The 17482-nt window shown below is 38.8% G+C and overlaps 1 protein-coding gene and 2 long non-coding RNA genes across 4 annotated transcripts; all 3 read right to left on the bottom strand.

Annotated features, from left to right (window-relative positions):
• Positions 1-789: 789 nt before the first annotated feature.
• On the bottom strand, positions 790-1449 carry LOC130988972 (uncharacterized). Its single transcript, XM_057912958.1, has one exon. The coding sequence runs from the start codon at positions 1396-1398 to the stop codon at positions 970-972; it is 429 nt and encodes a 142-aa protein (XP_057768941.1). The 5' UTR covers positions 1399-1449; the 3' UTR covers positions 790-969.
• A 4971-nt stretch (positions 1450-6420) lies between these two features.
• LOC130988971 (uncharacterized) lies at positions 6421-9239 on the bottom strand. Of its 2 annotated transcripts, none has more exons than XR_009090350.1 (3): positions 8773-9239; positions 7578-8256; positions 6421-6680 (listed from the first exon to the last, which is right to left on the bottom strand). It is a non-coding gene; the product is annotated as an uncharacterized LOC130988971 (long non-coding RNA). The 2 variants fall into 2 exon arrangements; XR_009090349.1 differs by having other exon boundaries at positions 7578-8191; positions 8773-9238.
• Positions 9240-11128: 1889 nt separating this feature from the next.
• LOC130988970 (uncharacterized) lies at positions 11129-11777 on the bottom strand. Its single transcript, XR_009090348.1, has 3 exons — positions 11668-11777; positions 11381-11456; positions 11129-11218 (listed from the first exon to the last, which is right to left on the bottom strand). It is a non-coding gene; the product is annotated as an uncharacterized LOC130988970 (long non-coding RNA).
• Positions 11778-17482: the final 5705 nt, after the last annotated feature.

Here is a 17482-nt window from a genome sequence, read left to right as displayed (position 1 = left end):
CTGCCGGCTACTGCTGCTGCTCTAGCGCCGTGGAGGTGGCCGGCGAAGGGCAACAACTACGGTGGTTGGGGCTTGAGCGAGAGGGAGAGATGGCGGGCGGTGGTGTGTGAGCCGAACTAAGAGAGAGAGTTGAGAGTGATTGAGTGAGAGAGGGCCGAGGGAGTATTATAGAGGTAGAGAGAGAGTTGTCTGCTAGAGAGATAGAGTTACTTGGAGAGGAAGTAACTGCCCGGTGTGTGTTTCTCGCGTGGTTTCGTTAATAGATATCGATATTAATACTCCTTAAGCAAAATATATATATGTATAGGGATATATTATAATTTCCGACATTTTATAATAAATATCTCCCCTTAATATATAATTACGCCTAACTATTAGGCGATTGAGGCATCATAGCTCACTTCCGAATATAATTAAATTAGCATCCTTGCTAATTTAGCACACATCATCTATATATTAGGAGTATATAAAAGAGCAGTATAACAACTATTTTTTACCACCAAAATTTCTCTCTCCTCATTTTTCTTTTTTATTTTAATTCTTTTATAAAAAATCGTCAACTTTGATTAATAAAAAGATATTCAACATGGATGTTAAATTAAAGATAACGAAATGATCTTTAATTTGATATAAATATTATATAAAAAAAATTAAGCGAATAAGTTATTATCAATTAAAGTTACAAAAATATTTTTTTTCTCTCTCTCATCTTTTATCTCTCCTTTCTCTTTTATAATTTATTTTAATTATCAATGAAATCAATTTTTTTTTTTGCACCAAAACCTTGGATGATTTTACCAAAAAGGCAACTCACAAACCAGAAGAGTGTTTATTAAATCTTGCACAGTTTGTCATAAAGTGTACAAATTATACTTGACAGAAACAGCCACAGTTCACTAGTTTGTGCCTCAAATGCCTATAGTTTGATGGTCAACATATGATTCAGCTGCAAACACAAGACTCTGCACCTCAGTTCTTCCTCCCTTCAGACAAGATGATGTGGTAGCCATGCGTCGATTTAAATGGTGCACTGGTCACTCCAACAGGTGTGTTGAACGCAACCTCCTGAAACGGACCAGCCATCTTACCACGTGGGAACCATCCTAGATCCCCACCCTTCTTCCCCGATGGGCATTCCGAATATTCTGAAGCTATCTTAGCAAACTCAGCGGGTGGAACTTTGTCTCCGTTACTGAGCCAGCCATCCTGTAGCTTCTTATAGGCTTCGTTGATCTTTCCTTGCTTCTCACACAAGATATGTCTAGCTTTGACATATGTGCAAGTTCCTAAACCATCTCCTTTCCCTCCTTTTGCTTTGCCCTTCGATGCAGCATCGTCACTACCCCCGGCTGCTTGCTTTCCCTTGCCTTTTCCTGCTGACTTGGAATCCTTCCCCATCACTCGGAAGTGAATAATTTAGAGTTGCTGAGAGATGAAGCACAAAAATCTAATGTTATCAATGAAATCAATTAATTGGTAATGAAAATACAAAATTGAAAATTCATATATTTTCGAATTCATGTTTTTTTATTGAATTTCAATTTTATATTTACATTTATTTATATTTAAATTTTATATATATTTAATATACATATTTATTTATTTGAAATATCGTTTAGTTTCTATACTGATCGTGCATCGCACAAGTGGGCGTGTGCTAGTTATTATTAATAATCACAATTGCTTAATTAAGATAAGCAATTAAATTTCACATGGTAAATAATCTCTCCCAATAATATTAATCGCGCTTGATTATTGGGCACTCTCAATTAATTAAATTAATAAGCAAATATATATATAATTACAAAGGCACTAATTGTAATTACAAATTAGCATCATTGCTAATTTGTTAATATTTCACTTTGCCAATAAATAACACAATCGCTAACTTAATATGAGCCATTAAATTTTATAGAGAAAATAATTTTCTCTAAAATTCTTCCATTGCATCATAGGCGAATAAAGTTCCCATCGGCTCATAAAAAAAATAAAACAATATCGTTTATGCTTATATAAGCATAATAGGGAAGAGATATATATAAATATATATATGCATACACGTATGCGAAGAAAACTAGTGATTCTTACGTCCTTAATGGACGTGAAACTCATTCATGTGCGATTAGAGATTCTCACAATCAACCTAGGTTTATTCCCTCGACTTGTAAACTACGCCACATATCGATAGGTCCTTTTTATTCCCTAAGTAAAAGTCCTGAAAATTTTAAATTCCCACCAAAATATATAATAAAGTATACATATATTCTGATAGTAAAAATGGCGGGTATTACAAGATCGAAGAAATCAGGAAAGCTCGAAGGGAGGTTTAAAGGCGGGAAAGAGCGGAGAACAGAAAAAGAAGAGGGAGAAGATGAAGGGGGAGAGGTATTTACAGGAGAGAATTCGAATCGATTGAAGGGGAGGGAAATGATTAGGGTTGGGGAACATGTGATGTGAAAGGAAGGGCCGCGATCATTCATAAGGGCGGCGGTTATAAATGAAGGGCTGAGATTGAGTCAAGTCAAAAGTAACATGTACGGGAAAAAGCAACAATGTCAGGATCATTTAATGAGAAGAGACGTGAACAGAAAGGGATTTGTCTGCGCTGATCATCCTGCGTAGCATGACAACATCCATAACGAACGTTTAGTCTACAAAAATTCACAAGTATCATTAGACCTCTTTTCGTAGACTAGGGGGGAGTAGCTGATGAGGAGTAAGGATCTCATCAGCACAGAACCTACGAGCATATATGAATCTGCATGAAAAAACTAACGGTGCAGGCTTGTAATGATCACAAGGCAATAAACCAAAGCACGAAAACCTCAGAAACAACACGCCTGCACAGCCTCGAAAAATAAGTGACCAGGCTATGATGAGAAACAACATGCGCTGCCTTCAAGATGAATGACGAAGCTATGTTGAGGAGAGGCCTGCGTAGACTCGAAGGTGAATGTCCAAGTTACGACCAGAGCCCCCTGCGCAGACGATTGCGCAGCACCAGCATCAATAAGGAACTTGCCTAGGGATTGAAGAAAGGACAACATCACATAATGGGCTCCAAACACAAGTGAGGAGAACCAAGGGAGATGATACTTGCGCAAGCGATATGATACTAGCTTGCGCCGTCCTAAGGAGCACGTAACATTTGTAAAGCTGCAAAGTTAGTTAGCAAGGAATATTTTTCTAGATAATGACCCTCGTTTGTATCACAGCATGAAGAGTGCATAAGTCATTGTGGAAAGTCGAATGTACCCTTTGCCCTTATAATTCCTTATAAATATCCCTTGTAATCTTCTTCAGAGGTCAAGTTGAATGAAATAGAAAAGTTCTATGTTCTAAAGTTTTGAGTCGACCAGAGTTTGCGAGTTTCTTCCATTTTCTTCCACAACACACGAGATCTTCGATGCCTTTATACGTGTTTAGATTAGGTGTTGGTGTAAGGCTTCACCACTGGGGAATCCATCACACCGCTGGGATCGATAGAACTGCCCATGACATGGGAAAAAGAAGGAGCTTCGCGAACGCAAATTTTGAAATTCTTGGTGGTAGATTTCCCGAAGCCCAATTATAACATCATTTTGGGGAGGCCAGCTTTGAACGCCTTTCTAGCCGTGATATTCATGTATCATCTGAAAATGGAGTTTCCACTAGAAGGAGGAAGGATAGGGGAAGTGGTTGGGAATCAAGTTACCTCGAATGAGTGTTTTGTCCGGAGTTTGACAGCGCAGATCGGAGGGAAGCGTTCCCAGAATGAACCGGAGGGACCAATTGGTAAAAGCCTCAAGCTGACGAGGAGCTCGGATAATCCAGTCGAGAAGGAAGAGATAGAGGAGTTAGGGAGAAATTCAGAGAAACTGCCCGTGATGTCGACAGATGATCAGTGCATGCTGGTAGAGTTATTCCCAAGGAAGTCAGGATTCACTACTCGGGTGGGTACTGAAATGACCCCAGAGCTGGAAAGGGAAATAATAGAGTGTCTTCGTCGTAACGCAGATGTCTTCGCTTTCACAACAGCAGACCTGAAAGGTATAGATCGCACACTGGCAGAGCATCGTCTGAATGTAGATCCCACGAAGAAGACAGTCATTCAAAAGATAAGACACTTTGGGCCGGAAAAAGATGCAGCAATCATGGATTAAGTAAAGGCTTTGCTGGAAGCAGGGCACATAGTGGAAGTACAATACCCATCTGGCTGTCCAACGCAGTAATATTCACTATTAGAAAAACGCTCATAGATAACGGATTTTTTCCGTTATCTATGAGCAAAAAAACCGTTGTGTATAGTTGTGTTATCTATTCTATACGTCATACACAACGGTTTCAAAACCGTTATGTATAGTAGCATAGAAAACGGTACGATGCGTCATACATAACAGTACGCATCCGTTATCTATAAAGGGTATACATAACGGTTTTTCACCGTTATGTATTTAGATTTTTCCGTTATGTATTAATTTTTTTTTTATTTTTTTTTATCATAGTTAACAGTTTTTTGCACTTTTTATAACGGTTTTAACCGTTATCTTTGATAGAATACATAACGGTTTTTCACCGTTATGTATTAATTTTTTTTATCATAGTTAACAGTTTTTTTGCACTTTTTATAACGGTTTTAATCGTTATCTTTGATAGAATACATAACGGTTTTTTGCACTTTTTATAACGATTTTTGCAGTTTTTATAACGATTTAGAATACATGACTTTTATTTTGTTGTCTTTTTCATTATAGATAACAGTTTTACATGTATTAGATGACAGTTTTCCGCATATTTTTCATTTATTCTCAATTTTTTCTTTTATTTATATCTAAAAATCAATAAGAAAAAATCAAATAATAAAATAAGATTGACAAGATAATATTAGCATATATAACATAGCATCCAACAATTCGAGCTACACAAGTTGCCTGTTAATACATGTTTTACTACATGCGCATGTAGTAAACATCACATACATTTCTGTCTAACAATTCTCCCACCATACAAGCACCAGCTTCTTAATATCGCCCAAATAGCAGCATTTTTTCCATGGACTTATCATGGAACCTTCTGTTCCAAACTCATCTAGACTCTTCAGCGCTGCCCGATTCAAGAACCTACAGTTACACCAAAACATATGGCAGCATGCAAGACATAGATGGATACATGAAGTATAAGGCACATTTAATCTAAAAAGCAGACAACAAAAAAAAGATTGGGCACGAAAATCACCTTAGCCCAGGTGCCGCACTCATTTGGCTAAGTTCATTGCCCATTTCATCACTGAAATCTGAGTTCCCACCTGCTCCCCTAGCAAACAAACAATATAGACGCCAAGCAATTAATGAATAATTATATTACTTCAGTCTGTTCAGAGCTTCAAGCCCATCACATGCAAGCAACACCAAGGAATTTACAGAAGATGCTAAACCTTGAAGACGTCTCCATTGAGCAGCTTCACGCATTGCTTTCAGCTCTATCTGCAAATATAGAACATTTTTCTGCAAGTATAAACAACAGGAGGTGTCTAACAGACTATCATATCATGGAGATATTGGTACCTGAAATGCTTCTCGTTCCTCCTTTTCCTTTAACTTGTCATCTAGTGCTTTTCGCTACAAAAAATGGTAATAGATTAAGATACAAAGATTAATTAAAAATCATATACTTAAAACATCAAGAAACATGCATATGGTTTTAGTTATTCGTAAGCAAAGAGGCAAAAACTAGCTTTATACAATGCATTAATTTATGAGATTCTGCAACACTAAAGTACTTCTCTCATTTCCTGTGTAGTTAGAAGCATATAAGCACAAAAAGTCTTCCACTTTGTCCAGAGGTTTAGGCAAGTGACAACGAATAAGAAGCATTTTATTTCCGAATCAATTAAATTTCCAGCGGTTCAATGCATGTACCAAACTATTCACAAGCACAGCACAGATACACTACAAGAAATTCGCTCATACTTGACGGTTTTTCACCGTCATCTATGGTATTCGTCGACTGTCAAGTATAGTGGTGTCATGTATAGTACCTAGTATAGACCGTCATCTATTCTCATTATTCTTGACGGTTATGTATGTATATATGACGGTTTGTAACCGTCAACTATGATGTAATACTTGACACTCATAATATTTTTCTTGACGTTTTTGGACCGTCAAGTAAAATAAAATACATGACGGTTATTGGTATATATTTGACACTTTCTCACCGTCATGTATGTAGATTTTTATGACATTTCTACGTATATGCTTGACACTTTCCAACCGTCATCTTTGAAAGAAAATTTGTCAAAGTTAGATACCATATATGACGTTTCAAGAACCGTCATCTATGCTATTTCAGAATTTAAAATATAGTTTCTCTATTTTATTTATTTTTCCTATTTAAAATTTATAAATATTATTAAATTGTATAAAATAACAAATTTACACATATTGAAGATGTCATTTAATCATTGATAATAATCAATCATCCAACATCCACAAAAGATCCATTATTTTACAACATCTCCAACATCCATACAAAAAGCTACAAGTCTTCATTCTCAACACTCCCACCGTCCTTTCTTTAAGTCTTCATTCCCACCTTGCTTTCTTTAAGTCTTCATTCTCAACGATCTTATCTTTTTTCACTCTAGCTTTCTTCCACATTATATCTGTATTAATGTTCTCATTACCAAGTAACTCGCCCTTCTGCAATTACAAATGGAGTATTAGACATGGCAAAGGCTTAGATAATTAAAAACTCGAGTAAAATGAAATGCCAATTAAAAAAAGGCTAATTAAGTCATTCAAGAAAAACAAGATCAAACATTTTAACAAATACATTTAACACAATCTCAAGCTTGGCATGACTGCATTTCACTCAGCATTATAATCAAAGAGCTCGTTCAAGTGTCAATATTAATCCTAAATATCCCTTTGTTACAGCATCAGTTTTTTTCTGTGAAAAGGTTTTAACGAGGCTCGGCCCTTAGTCTGCTTCTTCTGTGCTTTCAAGGGTTCGTTAGGTTTTTTCTTTTCTTTTTTAATAAAATCGCATTTTAATTAATTATATCATATATATTTGCTGCCACAAAACAAAGAGGTAGATTTCTAACCAAATCCTACTATGACAGCAGCCAACAACATCTCTTCATCCATCTATAAATCCTACTATGACGCCGGGTTACATATATAACAGCTATCTAATATGTAAGATAATTTAAAATACTTATGAGTAATAAAACTACTGGGAACTCGTAGTTAACAAAATGGATAAATGTTGCATTCCAAAGAGAAAAAAGAAGGGAGGGGGCGGAGGGAAAGAAGAAAATCAATGGGTGGTTACTAAGATATCGCAAATAGGTAAATATAAAATTACAGGAAAGTTTGCACAAATCCAATCATTTTTAATCACAGAACAAGCAGAGATAGATCAGATGCATGAAAACATTGCTGAGTTTGATCGAGCTCTAATATATACTAGAAACCTCACACTCTTAATTAACTCAAACATAGGCAACAGATGGTGCTGAAACCAATCCAAAATATTAGCATAAAACAGGAAAAATAAGAATTCCATAGCCAACACATCTAAAATGAAATTACCTTCTGTTTTAAAAGCTGCTCATTTTCTTTCTCTAGTCTCACCACCATTGATTCCAGTTCCACCTGATACGCCTAATAAAATCACAAAAACACATTATCAAAGAGAAGGCAAAGGCTCATCCGTTATAAACTATGGATTCCACCTGATACGCCTAATAGCTGCAGACTCTCTGTTCTTAATTATCCTTCTCTGCCACAAAACCCCATGTCTTCAAACATCATGTTGGAACAATTCATATAAATGTTAAAAGAAATGAAGTCTGCTGAGCAGCTACCAACTTTAATGTAACCTTTGATAGAAATATACACATGTTAGCTACTACACATAATATTTAGCCAAACATAAACTCAATGCTGGGTCCCGTATTCTAAAGCTAGAAATTTAATGAGTTCATTCAATAAAATTGTAGTGGAAACAAAGAAAAATGTTACAAGTAATCTTCACATGCACTGCCCAATAGATTAGCAAGTGATTAGAAGTAGAAGATTAATGCATCAAATTTACCTCGATCCCAGTGCACATTAACCCAAATGCGTGGTTCAAATGAAACAGACAATACCTTCTCTCTTTTACACCAATAACCACTCCAATCACAGTAGATCAACTCATCTTCCTGCAATCATACTAAATGCTCAGCATTTTTCACTTTATGAGAACCAATCTTCAAATTTATGAAACCTAGCAACAAATAAAGCAACACCATTCTTTCACAAAGCTCTCCATCTTCAACAAGTTTGCGGCCATTCAAATTTTCCATTGGAACAACTTATTAGGAAATTTTCACATGTTTTCCAATTCAACATAAGCATTCATTGGCAATAATTAGGAAATTTTCACATAAATTATCCACGAAAATATAACAACCAGTCAAATTAACCAGATGACTTAGTGCACGAGTCTCACAGAGAGAATTGTCTAGTTTCTTATCATTGTCTTCTTCGTGGAGCTAAACTAATTTATCAGCATAGAATTGTCTAAATCTATCAAAGAATACAACTAGCAACACTCTATCAACAATCCATGATCTACATAACAACATTGATTCAAAACCTAATCAAGCAAATTCCAACAACAAAGCATAAATCAGGAAAAAAACAAGCAGTAAAAACCCTAGCAAGAAGAATCCATGATCAACACCATCAAGCATTTCAATCAAATCATCATGATTCAAATTCTCAAGCCAAGTTCACTCACTTCTTGTGGCGGAGACCGCGCTTAGGGTCCTAACCTTCCAGCTTCGAGATAGGGCAGCTGCAACGAAGGCAGAAGTGCAGCTGCAACGGAGGCAGAAGTGCAGCACAACGCGGCTGTTGAGCAGTGCCATCTTTCGAAGGTCTGCGAGGAGGCACAGTTTGTCGTCACCGCCGCGCCACTTCAATCCCCTGCATCAGGCGCAGGGAGGAGAAATGGGGAAGGATGAGAGAGAGAGACTGGAAGAGGTAGGAGAAATAGAGGAAGGCTCCGGAGGGGGAGTGACGGAGACAAAACCGAGGGCTTCGGCGTAGAGCAGCGGAGGTCAGCGATGAGAAGGCGTCGACGCCTGAGGAGATGGGGCGGCGGAGGCGAGTGACAATCTGAATTAGGGTTTCGATTTTGCTCTGTTTTGATACTTAGGAGATGGAGAAGGAAATGAATTCTCGCGGCAGTTTTCAATTTTGGGAAGTTTATTTATTATTATTAATATAAAATATAAAAAGTTGGAATTATTCATTATAAGTGTTAGTACAATTGGTTAATATTTGTGTGAGGAAAAATTTGATACGCGATTAAGACTAAAGATATAGTTAAATAAATATAAATAAAATTAAAATACAAACACATATAAAATATATTTTAAAAATAAAATAAAATAATTCACATCAATAACTCAATAAAATCCTAAATTTGAAAATATAAAATTTTCAACTTTGTATAAAGTGTAATGATAATTATAGTTATTAAATAAATTTAAAAATTATCAAAAAAATTAGTACTCCCTCCGTCCCAATATTGTTGGCCACATTTGGTTTCGGCACGGGAATTAAGGAGTTGTAGATTAGTATTTTAAGTGTGTGGGTAATATAGTATAAAAGTAATAAAGTAGGAGAGAGAATGTAATAAAATGATAAAGTAGGAGAGAGAATGTGATAAAGTAGGAGAGATAATGTAATAAAGTGATAAAGTAGGAGAGATAATGTGATAAAGTAAGAGATTGAATGTGATAAATATTTCCATTTTAGGAAAGTGGCCAACAATAGTGGGACAAACTAAAAAGGAAATGTGGCCAACAATATTGGGACGGAGGGAGTACTAAACATTATTATTACAGAATATTACGCATCATAATAAATAAATAAATATTTTCATACACAAATATGACGGTTTTATATTAACATACATGACGATATGCATAAATGTCACGTATAACAATTAATTTAACGCATATACATGATGCTTGTTTTAAATATACTTGACATTTTATACACAATGTCAAGAAAAATAAAATTAATGACAGTTTGTTCAACAACATACATGACAATTTGATTAATTGTCATGTATTGCATTTAAATTAACGCACATATATGACGTTTTGAAATGAACGTCATCTATACTATGAATAAATGACGCTCATACATGACGTTTTTTCTAAAAGTGTCAGCACAGCGTCATGTATTGAATACATGACACTGCATACATGACGCTTTTTTTGGAAAATGTCATGTATTCAAAAAAGGCGCTCATACATGACGCTTTTTAATAAAAAGCGTCATGTATGCAGTGTCATGTATATTCAATTTTCTTGTAGTGATAGAAGCAGAGATAAATAAAATAAAATAAAATAAAAATCAAAATGTTATTACAAAGCCATAAACGTTTAACAAACCTCACCTTCTCAGGATCCTGTAAATCTTTAAATGCTTTATTCAACTTAACAAAAGCTTGGTGAGCTTGAGGATGAGAAGATTTGTCAGGATGAAACCATTAGAGACAACTTCCAATACCTAAACAATAAAATATCAGCAAACAACTTCATCCAGAAAAAAATAATGTATACAAGTCAATAGAGCAGGAAAAGATGTAAGAATGGCCAAGTGAAGAGAAAGCAATTACTAAGCACTGCAATTCCACCTTTAGTACCCAGCATAAGAGTTTGAGCCATGCCCACTTCTAAGTCAGATGCTACTCAACTTTCCAGAAAGAGACACACACATGATGGAATTCGTATTCAAATCACATTAAGTGATAAGCAGCTAGGAACTCTTCATAAGTTAATTAGATTTTTCCACATTTCACAATTACAAAGACTAATTTCAACAGCTAGAATACAGTAGAAGTAGGTATTCACAGAAGTAGAACTGCTTTCAGTTTTAGGAGAACCAAAGCATATTAAGAGCAGAACTTACACCATATCCAATGATAAAGATGTCCATTGGAGACAATTGTTTCCACAAACCACTGCAGACAATAATTCAATTTCTCAATGTATAAAGTTTAATACCGCCTTGTTATAAACAGCTATAAATTTAAATGCTTACCTAATAGCAAAGGCATTATAGTAAAAGAACTGTGTCATGACTTCCATTAGTGAAAGACAAAAAACCCATCAGAATCCATACCAAGCAATATCTCGGGATGAGTATATGTTCTGGGGAGAATCCAACTGCCAGAAATTTGAAAATATATTTATAAATACCTTCTAAAGAAACCATTCATAATTGTAGGATACGGTTTGTGCAAAAAAACATGTGTTAATTTGGGAATATTAAAATTAAACATAGGCAATAAAGGAGAGAACAAAAGAAAATGGTACAGGCAAATTCACCATGTGTTGAAGAGAATTTGGCATTGAGCAGTTGTACTACATTACTCTTTTGTTTAAGTATCCATGTCCTACTCTTCTGGTTAACAAAGTGGATTAGTGTATGAAGGAACCTTTTAATGACAAATCACTATGTAACATGGACCCCAATGCTATCAAGTTAAAAAACAAAATGGATATTCAAGTAAAAATATTCAATTGGAACGCAATGTATAAAAATACAGATTGATTTGGTGCTATTTTTGAGCAAATTAAGACCTCATTAAGTTAGGGTGAATGCCAGAACAAACCTGCGAGGCAAATGCATTGAAGCTAATGATTGGTCCAGCAATGTAAAGAGGAGCATAAACCATATAGCACAAGTATATGGGAAATGAGAACTTGTCATTTGTTACTCTTCTTTCCTAGAAAGATTAACAAATGCAGCAATTAGAAAAAGAAAACAAAGAATAGAAAAAACAAATAATGTTTAAGGTAATGCTAAATAGGTAGCTATGCTGTGTAAACTATGCTGACAACGTGACTGTCCAAATAATCTTCATCTCACCTTTCTTTCTCAAGTTTTGATTTCAACCTCATCCAAACTAGATTTGATCTCCGAAGAAACATTGTAATCAGACTGGTCTCAGTAACAGTATGAAGAAATGAAAGTGATTATGTATGAGAATGTGTTTCATTCTTACAATTGAGGATAATCGAATAACAAAGAGATAATTCAAAAACTTGAGCAAAATAGCTTGACAAAATTAAAAAATTTGAGCAAAATAGCTTCAGATAATTTAAAAAATCGAGCAAAAGCCCTAATCTAAATCATATTGTTACCAACAAAGTTCAAAAATTAGGGATTTGGAATGAGATTTGTGTAAGGGGTGAATAATTAGGGATTCTACCTTGGTGGTGGCTATTGTAGAAGGCAGCGGCGACAGCGGCGGCTCCTAGGGTCTGCGATTGAGAGCTCGACCGGCGACAGCTGCTAGGCCTAACGGACGGAGAGAGAGAGATGGGTGCGGTAGGTGGCAGACGGAGAAGCAAAAAGCCCGATCTGCTGCTGCTGCTGCGAGAAGAGCGGCGTCGGCGGAGGAGAGGGGTGGTCTGCTCGTGCTTGGTGGAGGGGAGAAGGGTGCTCCGCCGCTCGATCTGCTGCTGCGAGAAGAGCGGTGTTAGAGGCGACGCGATGCAGGGTGCGTGGGGGCAGGGACGGTCACTGACTCACTGGCACCGGCGTCCGGTTGCTCGTGCAGCGTCGTCTGGCGCGGCGTCACCGGGGGGAGGCGGCGGGTGTGTTAGGAGTATTGGAGCAGAAGCTTGAAAATCAGATTTGGAGTTAGGTTTCGAATTTTACCTAAAGTATAACAATTAAAAAAAACTTTATTAAAAAAAAGAAAAAAAATAATGTTAATACATAACAGTATTGAGAGGCGCATTTCTTAACGATAAAAAAACTGTTGTAAAAAAGTGTTAATAGATAACGGTTGGCTTAAAGGTTGGATAAACCGTTATGTATGTAACTAATAGATAACGCTAAAAGATAACGGATTACATCATACTGTTATCTATTGTTATGGATAACATTACATAGATAACGGATTTCTTCAAAACCGTTGTCTTTTCTAGAAAATGCGCTCATACATAACATTTTTTTAAAAAAACCGTTATGTATGAAGTGTTTTGTATGTGAAATTTTGTAGTAGTGAATGGTCGAGAAAAAGCAAAAGGAATGGCGGATGTGCGTGGATTATCGGGATTTAAATGTAGCTTGTCCAAAAGATTGCTACTCTCTGCCTCGCATATATCAGTTGGTCGATTCGACGGCCGGGTGTGAGTTGTTATCCATGATGGACGTGTTCCAGGGATATCATCAAATCAGCATGCATCCCAACGACGTTGCCAGGACTGCCTTCGCAGTATGCTGTGGTGTCTTCGATTTTGCTAGGATGTCGTTTGGGCTGAAGAATGCAGGAGCGACCTACCAACGAATGATGGATACAATTTTCCAGGGTCTGATCGGCCGAACCATGTCGGTGTACGTGAATGACATGATGGTGCAGAGTAAGGTTGAGAGATCACATCCGGTAGACCTGGAGGAAGTCTTCGTTGTGGTTTGGAAGCACAGATTAATGTTGAACCCAAAGAAGTGCACTTTTGGGGTCAGGACTGGAAAATTCTTGGGATATCAGGTAACTCCTCAGGGTATTGAGGTCAATAAAGATGAAGTGCGAGCCATAGTAGATATGACACCACCAAGGAACGTCAGGGAGGTGCAGACACTAAACGGCAGGGTTACAGCGTTGGGGAGATTCATCTCTCGCATAGCGGATAGGAGCTTGCCTTTCTTTAAGGTCTTGCGGAAGGGATCGAAGTTTGAATGGACTCAGGGCTGTCAGCGGGTTTTTGAACAATTGAAGGAATACTTGGCAGAGCTGCAGATGCTTACTAAGCTTAGCCCAGGTGAAACGTTACACTTATACATTGCAGTAGGGATAGAGTCTTTGGGATCGGTACTCATTCAGGAAGAGCGTGGACAACAAAGGCCCATCTACCTTGTCAGCAAGATATTACAGGGATCAGAGTTAAATTACACATAGATTGAGAGGGCAACCATGGCGGTACTTACCATTGCTCGGAGGTTACAGCCCTATTTTCTGGCACACAAGGTGGTCGTGCGAACAACGCTACCGTTTAGACAAACATTGGGACGCTCGGACTTGTCAGGAAGAATGGTAAGGTGGGCAATTGACTTAAGTGAGTTCGACGTGGATTTTGAACCACGCGTAGCGATCAAGGCGCAAGCCCTAGCTGATTTCTTACAAGAGACTACCAGGATAGAAATGAGCCAGCCATACAGGGCGTGAGTGGATGGGTCTGTCACCAAGGAGGGGTGTGGAGTGGGCATACACATCCAGTCCCCAACCAATGAAGATCTACAATTTGCGGTCAAGTACGGGCAGCGTTTATCTAATAATGAGGCTGAATATGAGGCGGTAATAAAAGCATTGAGGATATTGGCAGAATTGGGGGCAGAATCAGTGCACATCAAGTCCGATTCCCAACTGGTAGTGCAACAACTTGGTGAAACGAGAAACCAACACCTAAACTAGAAAGCAGTAAACGACACCGGATTTACGTAGTTCGGTCGAGAAGACCTACGTCCACGGGGTTTTTGGGGATTTTCCACTATAATATGAGAGTATTTTACAGCTTACAAGTGATGAAATGAATTGATCCCCCCTAAAACGTGTACATGCACGAGTATTTATAGAGAAATACAAGCTAAGGATAAGAAAGTAATTTCGCTCCCCGAACACGCTCCTCGCATGGACGGGGGCAAAATAGTAAACTCCTATCTAAGAACATGCACTCCGCGTGGTCAGGGGCAAAAAGGTAGATTCACTGGTGAGGTGGACGATTCCTCTGGCGCAAGCCTTCCCTCTGGCAAGGACCTTTCCTCTGATTAAGTATTATTCCTCTGACGAGTGTGATTCCTCTGGCGAGTATGATTCATCTGGCGAGTGTGATTCCTTTGATGAAAGCTATCTCGCTGCTCCCCGTGATTCCCCTGGTAAAGTCATTCCTCTGTTGGGTGAATATGACATCAAAGAAAACAGAATGGCTACATATCATTTCAGGGCTAGGGATCTATTGGCTAAGTTTCAGGACTGCCACATTGAACAAATACCGCGTGAACAGAATAATAGGGCAGATTTGTTGGCTCGAATGGCCAGTGCTATGGACCACACCTGGACTGACTCCGTGACATTGCTTTTCGAGCCCAGTACAGAGAGTAAAGAATTCGTCTTCGGCGTGGAAGAAAAGTCAGATTGGAGAGCACCCATCATTCATTTCTTACGCACAGGAGAACGGCTCGATGCAGACATTTCACAGCACTGCCTTTACAGCAGATATTGTATGCTTAACAACCAGCTCTATCGCCGATCCTTCACACACCTGCTCCTTAAGTGTCTCTCTACAGAAGAAGCACTGTATGCTAATAAGGAAATCCACCAGGGCCGTTGCGGTAATCATGTCGGATATAAAGACCTTATGAGAAAAATAGTCAGGGTTGGATTCTACTGGCCCACGATGGGAGAGGACGCTAAGGACTTTGTCAAGAAATGTGAGATCTGTGAGAAGTTTGCCCCGTGTATCAACACGCTAGGGAAAACCATGGGAACAATGCAAGCCACTTTTCCGTTTGATAAGTGGGGGATCGACATTGTAGGAAAACTACCAACAGCGCCGGAAGGAAAGTGCTTCCTCATTGTAGCGGTGGATTATTTCTGAAAATGGGTGGAGGCGGAAGCAGTAACCAAGATTGACGAATGTGCCATAGAAATGTTCTTGTGGCGCAATATTTGCTGCCGGTATGGGTCACCCAGGGTACTAGTCTCAGATAACGGATCGCAATTTACGGGGAAGCAGATCGAGGATTTCTACCTAAGGATGGACATAGTGCAGCGCTTCGTGTCAGTAGCGTATCCTCAAGCAGGTGGAACTCACTAACCGCACTATCTGCGAAGGGCTGAAGAAGCAACTAGAAAAGTGTAAGGGCAAGTGGGCAGAAGAAATAGAGGGCGTCCTATGGGCTCACCGTACCAGCCCTAAAACCGCTACAGGAGAGGCCCCGTTCACGCTGGTTTACGGCTCTAACGCTGTCATCCCAGCAGAGGTGCGCCTGGCTTCGCACCGAATTTTGCACTATGACTCCATCAGGAACGACGAGCTGCGTTGCTTAGACCTCGATATGATAGACCTGCATATAGGGATGCGGCCATGCTAAGAACAGCCAAATACAAGAGCCTCATCAAGGCTGGGTTTGACAAAAAAGTCATAGTGAGAAAGTTCAACAAATGGGACTTGGTGCTAAAGCGTGTGGATGCGCTTCACCCAACCAAGAAATTCGATCCCAATTGGGAAGGCTCGCTCGCGGTGACAGAAGTGTTGGGTGGGGGAGGTTATCATCTTTCAGATGCAGAGGACAGGCCACTCACCAGGCCGTGGAATATCAACACACTAAAAAAGTTCTATGCTTGAGATTTATCAGCAGTGACATATCTTTGTAGACCGGATACTCTTTTTCCCCACTGGGGTTTTAATGAGGTTCAGGAAGTTTCTTGAATAAAATGGGATCCTTGGTTTTAGGGTACGAACTCGTGTTGGTATTGTTATTTCCGCTCTTAAAAATTTCTTTTCTCTTTATGAATGTATACATTCGAACAAAATGCAGGGCTGACAAACAATCGTGCTTGACTTCTAAAGTACGCGCACGACACTGGGGGGGAGTAGGGGGTGTATACCCCCGTCACCACTGTTCATATCCTATTTTTTAGGGATAAAAAATTCAAAACCTAAGGAAACAAATTTTTTAGCGCTGCCTAAGCCGCGAGCTCCCAGAGCTGCCTTAGTCGCGAGCATTAAGTTTTAGCATTGCCTAAGCCGCGAACTCCTAGAGCTGCCTTAGTCGCGAGCATTAAGTTCTAGAGCTGCCTAAGCCGCGAGCTCCCAGAGCTTCCTTAGTCGCGAGCATTAAGTTTTAGCGTTGCCTAAGCCGCGAGCTCCCAGAGCTGCCTTAGTCGCGAGCATTAAGTTCTAGCGCTACCTAAGCCGCGAGCTCCCAGAGCTGCCTTAGTCGCGAGCATTAAGTTCTAGCGCTGCCTAAGCCGCAAGCTCCCAGAGCTGCCTTAGTCGCGAGCATTAAGTTCTAGCGCTACCTAAGTCGTGAGCTCCTAGAGCTGCCTTAGTCGCGAGCATTAAATCTTTACGATGGCATACAAAATCCGCAAGGCCGGGCTAAATCTGGGCATTAAGTCTTAATACAAAATTTTCGCATTCGTGAGATTGAGTTAAGAGGCATTGATTTAAACTTAGAAATCAAGGTTGCAATATAATGTGGGGAGTTCGCAAACAAAAGGATATCGAAGGATAGAAACCAAGCATATGGGAAGCATAGACTCAAAAGAGATAAAAATATTCGCATCACATCACATTACGTTCAATGTCACGCCTTGAAGGCGAAATTATTTAGACATACATATGCAAAAAAATGGGAGAACAGGGGATTCTAAACAAGTCAGGGGGGCCCGGCTGAGTTTGCTGCTGGGCAGGGCT

The sequence above is a fragment of the Salvia miltiorrhiza genome, chromosome 6 (assembly GCF_028751815.1).
Source record: "Salvia miltiorrhiza cultivar Shanhuang (shh) chromosome 6, IMPLAD_Smil_shh, whole genome shotgun sequence".
Lineage (NCBI taxonomy): Eukaryota > Viridiplantae > Streptophyta > Magnoliopsida > Lamiales > Lamiaceae > Salvia > Salvia miltiorrhiza.
Note: the sequence above shows the minus strand (reverse complement) of the source record. Positions and strands in the feature narration are given on the sequence as shown.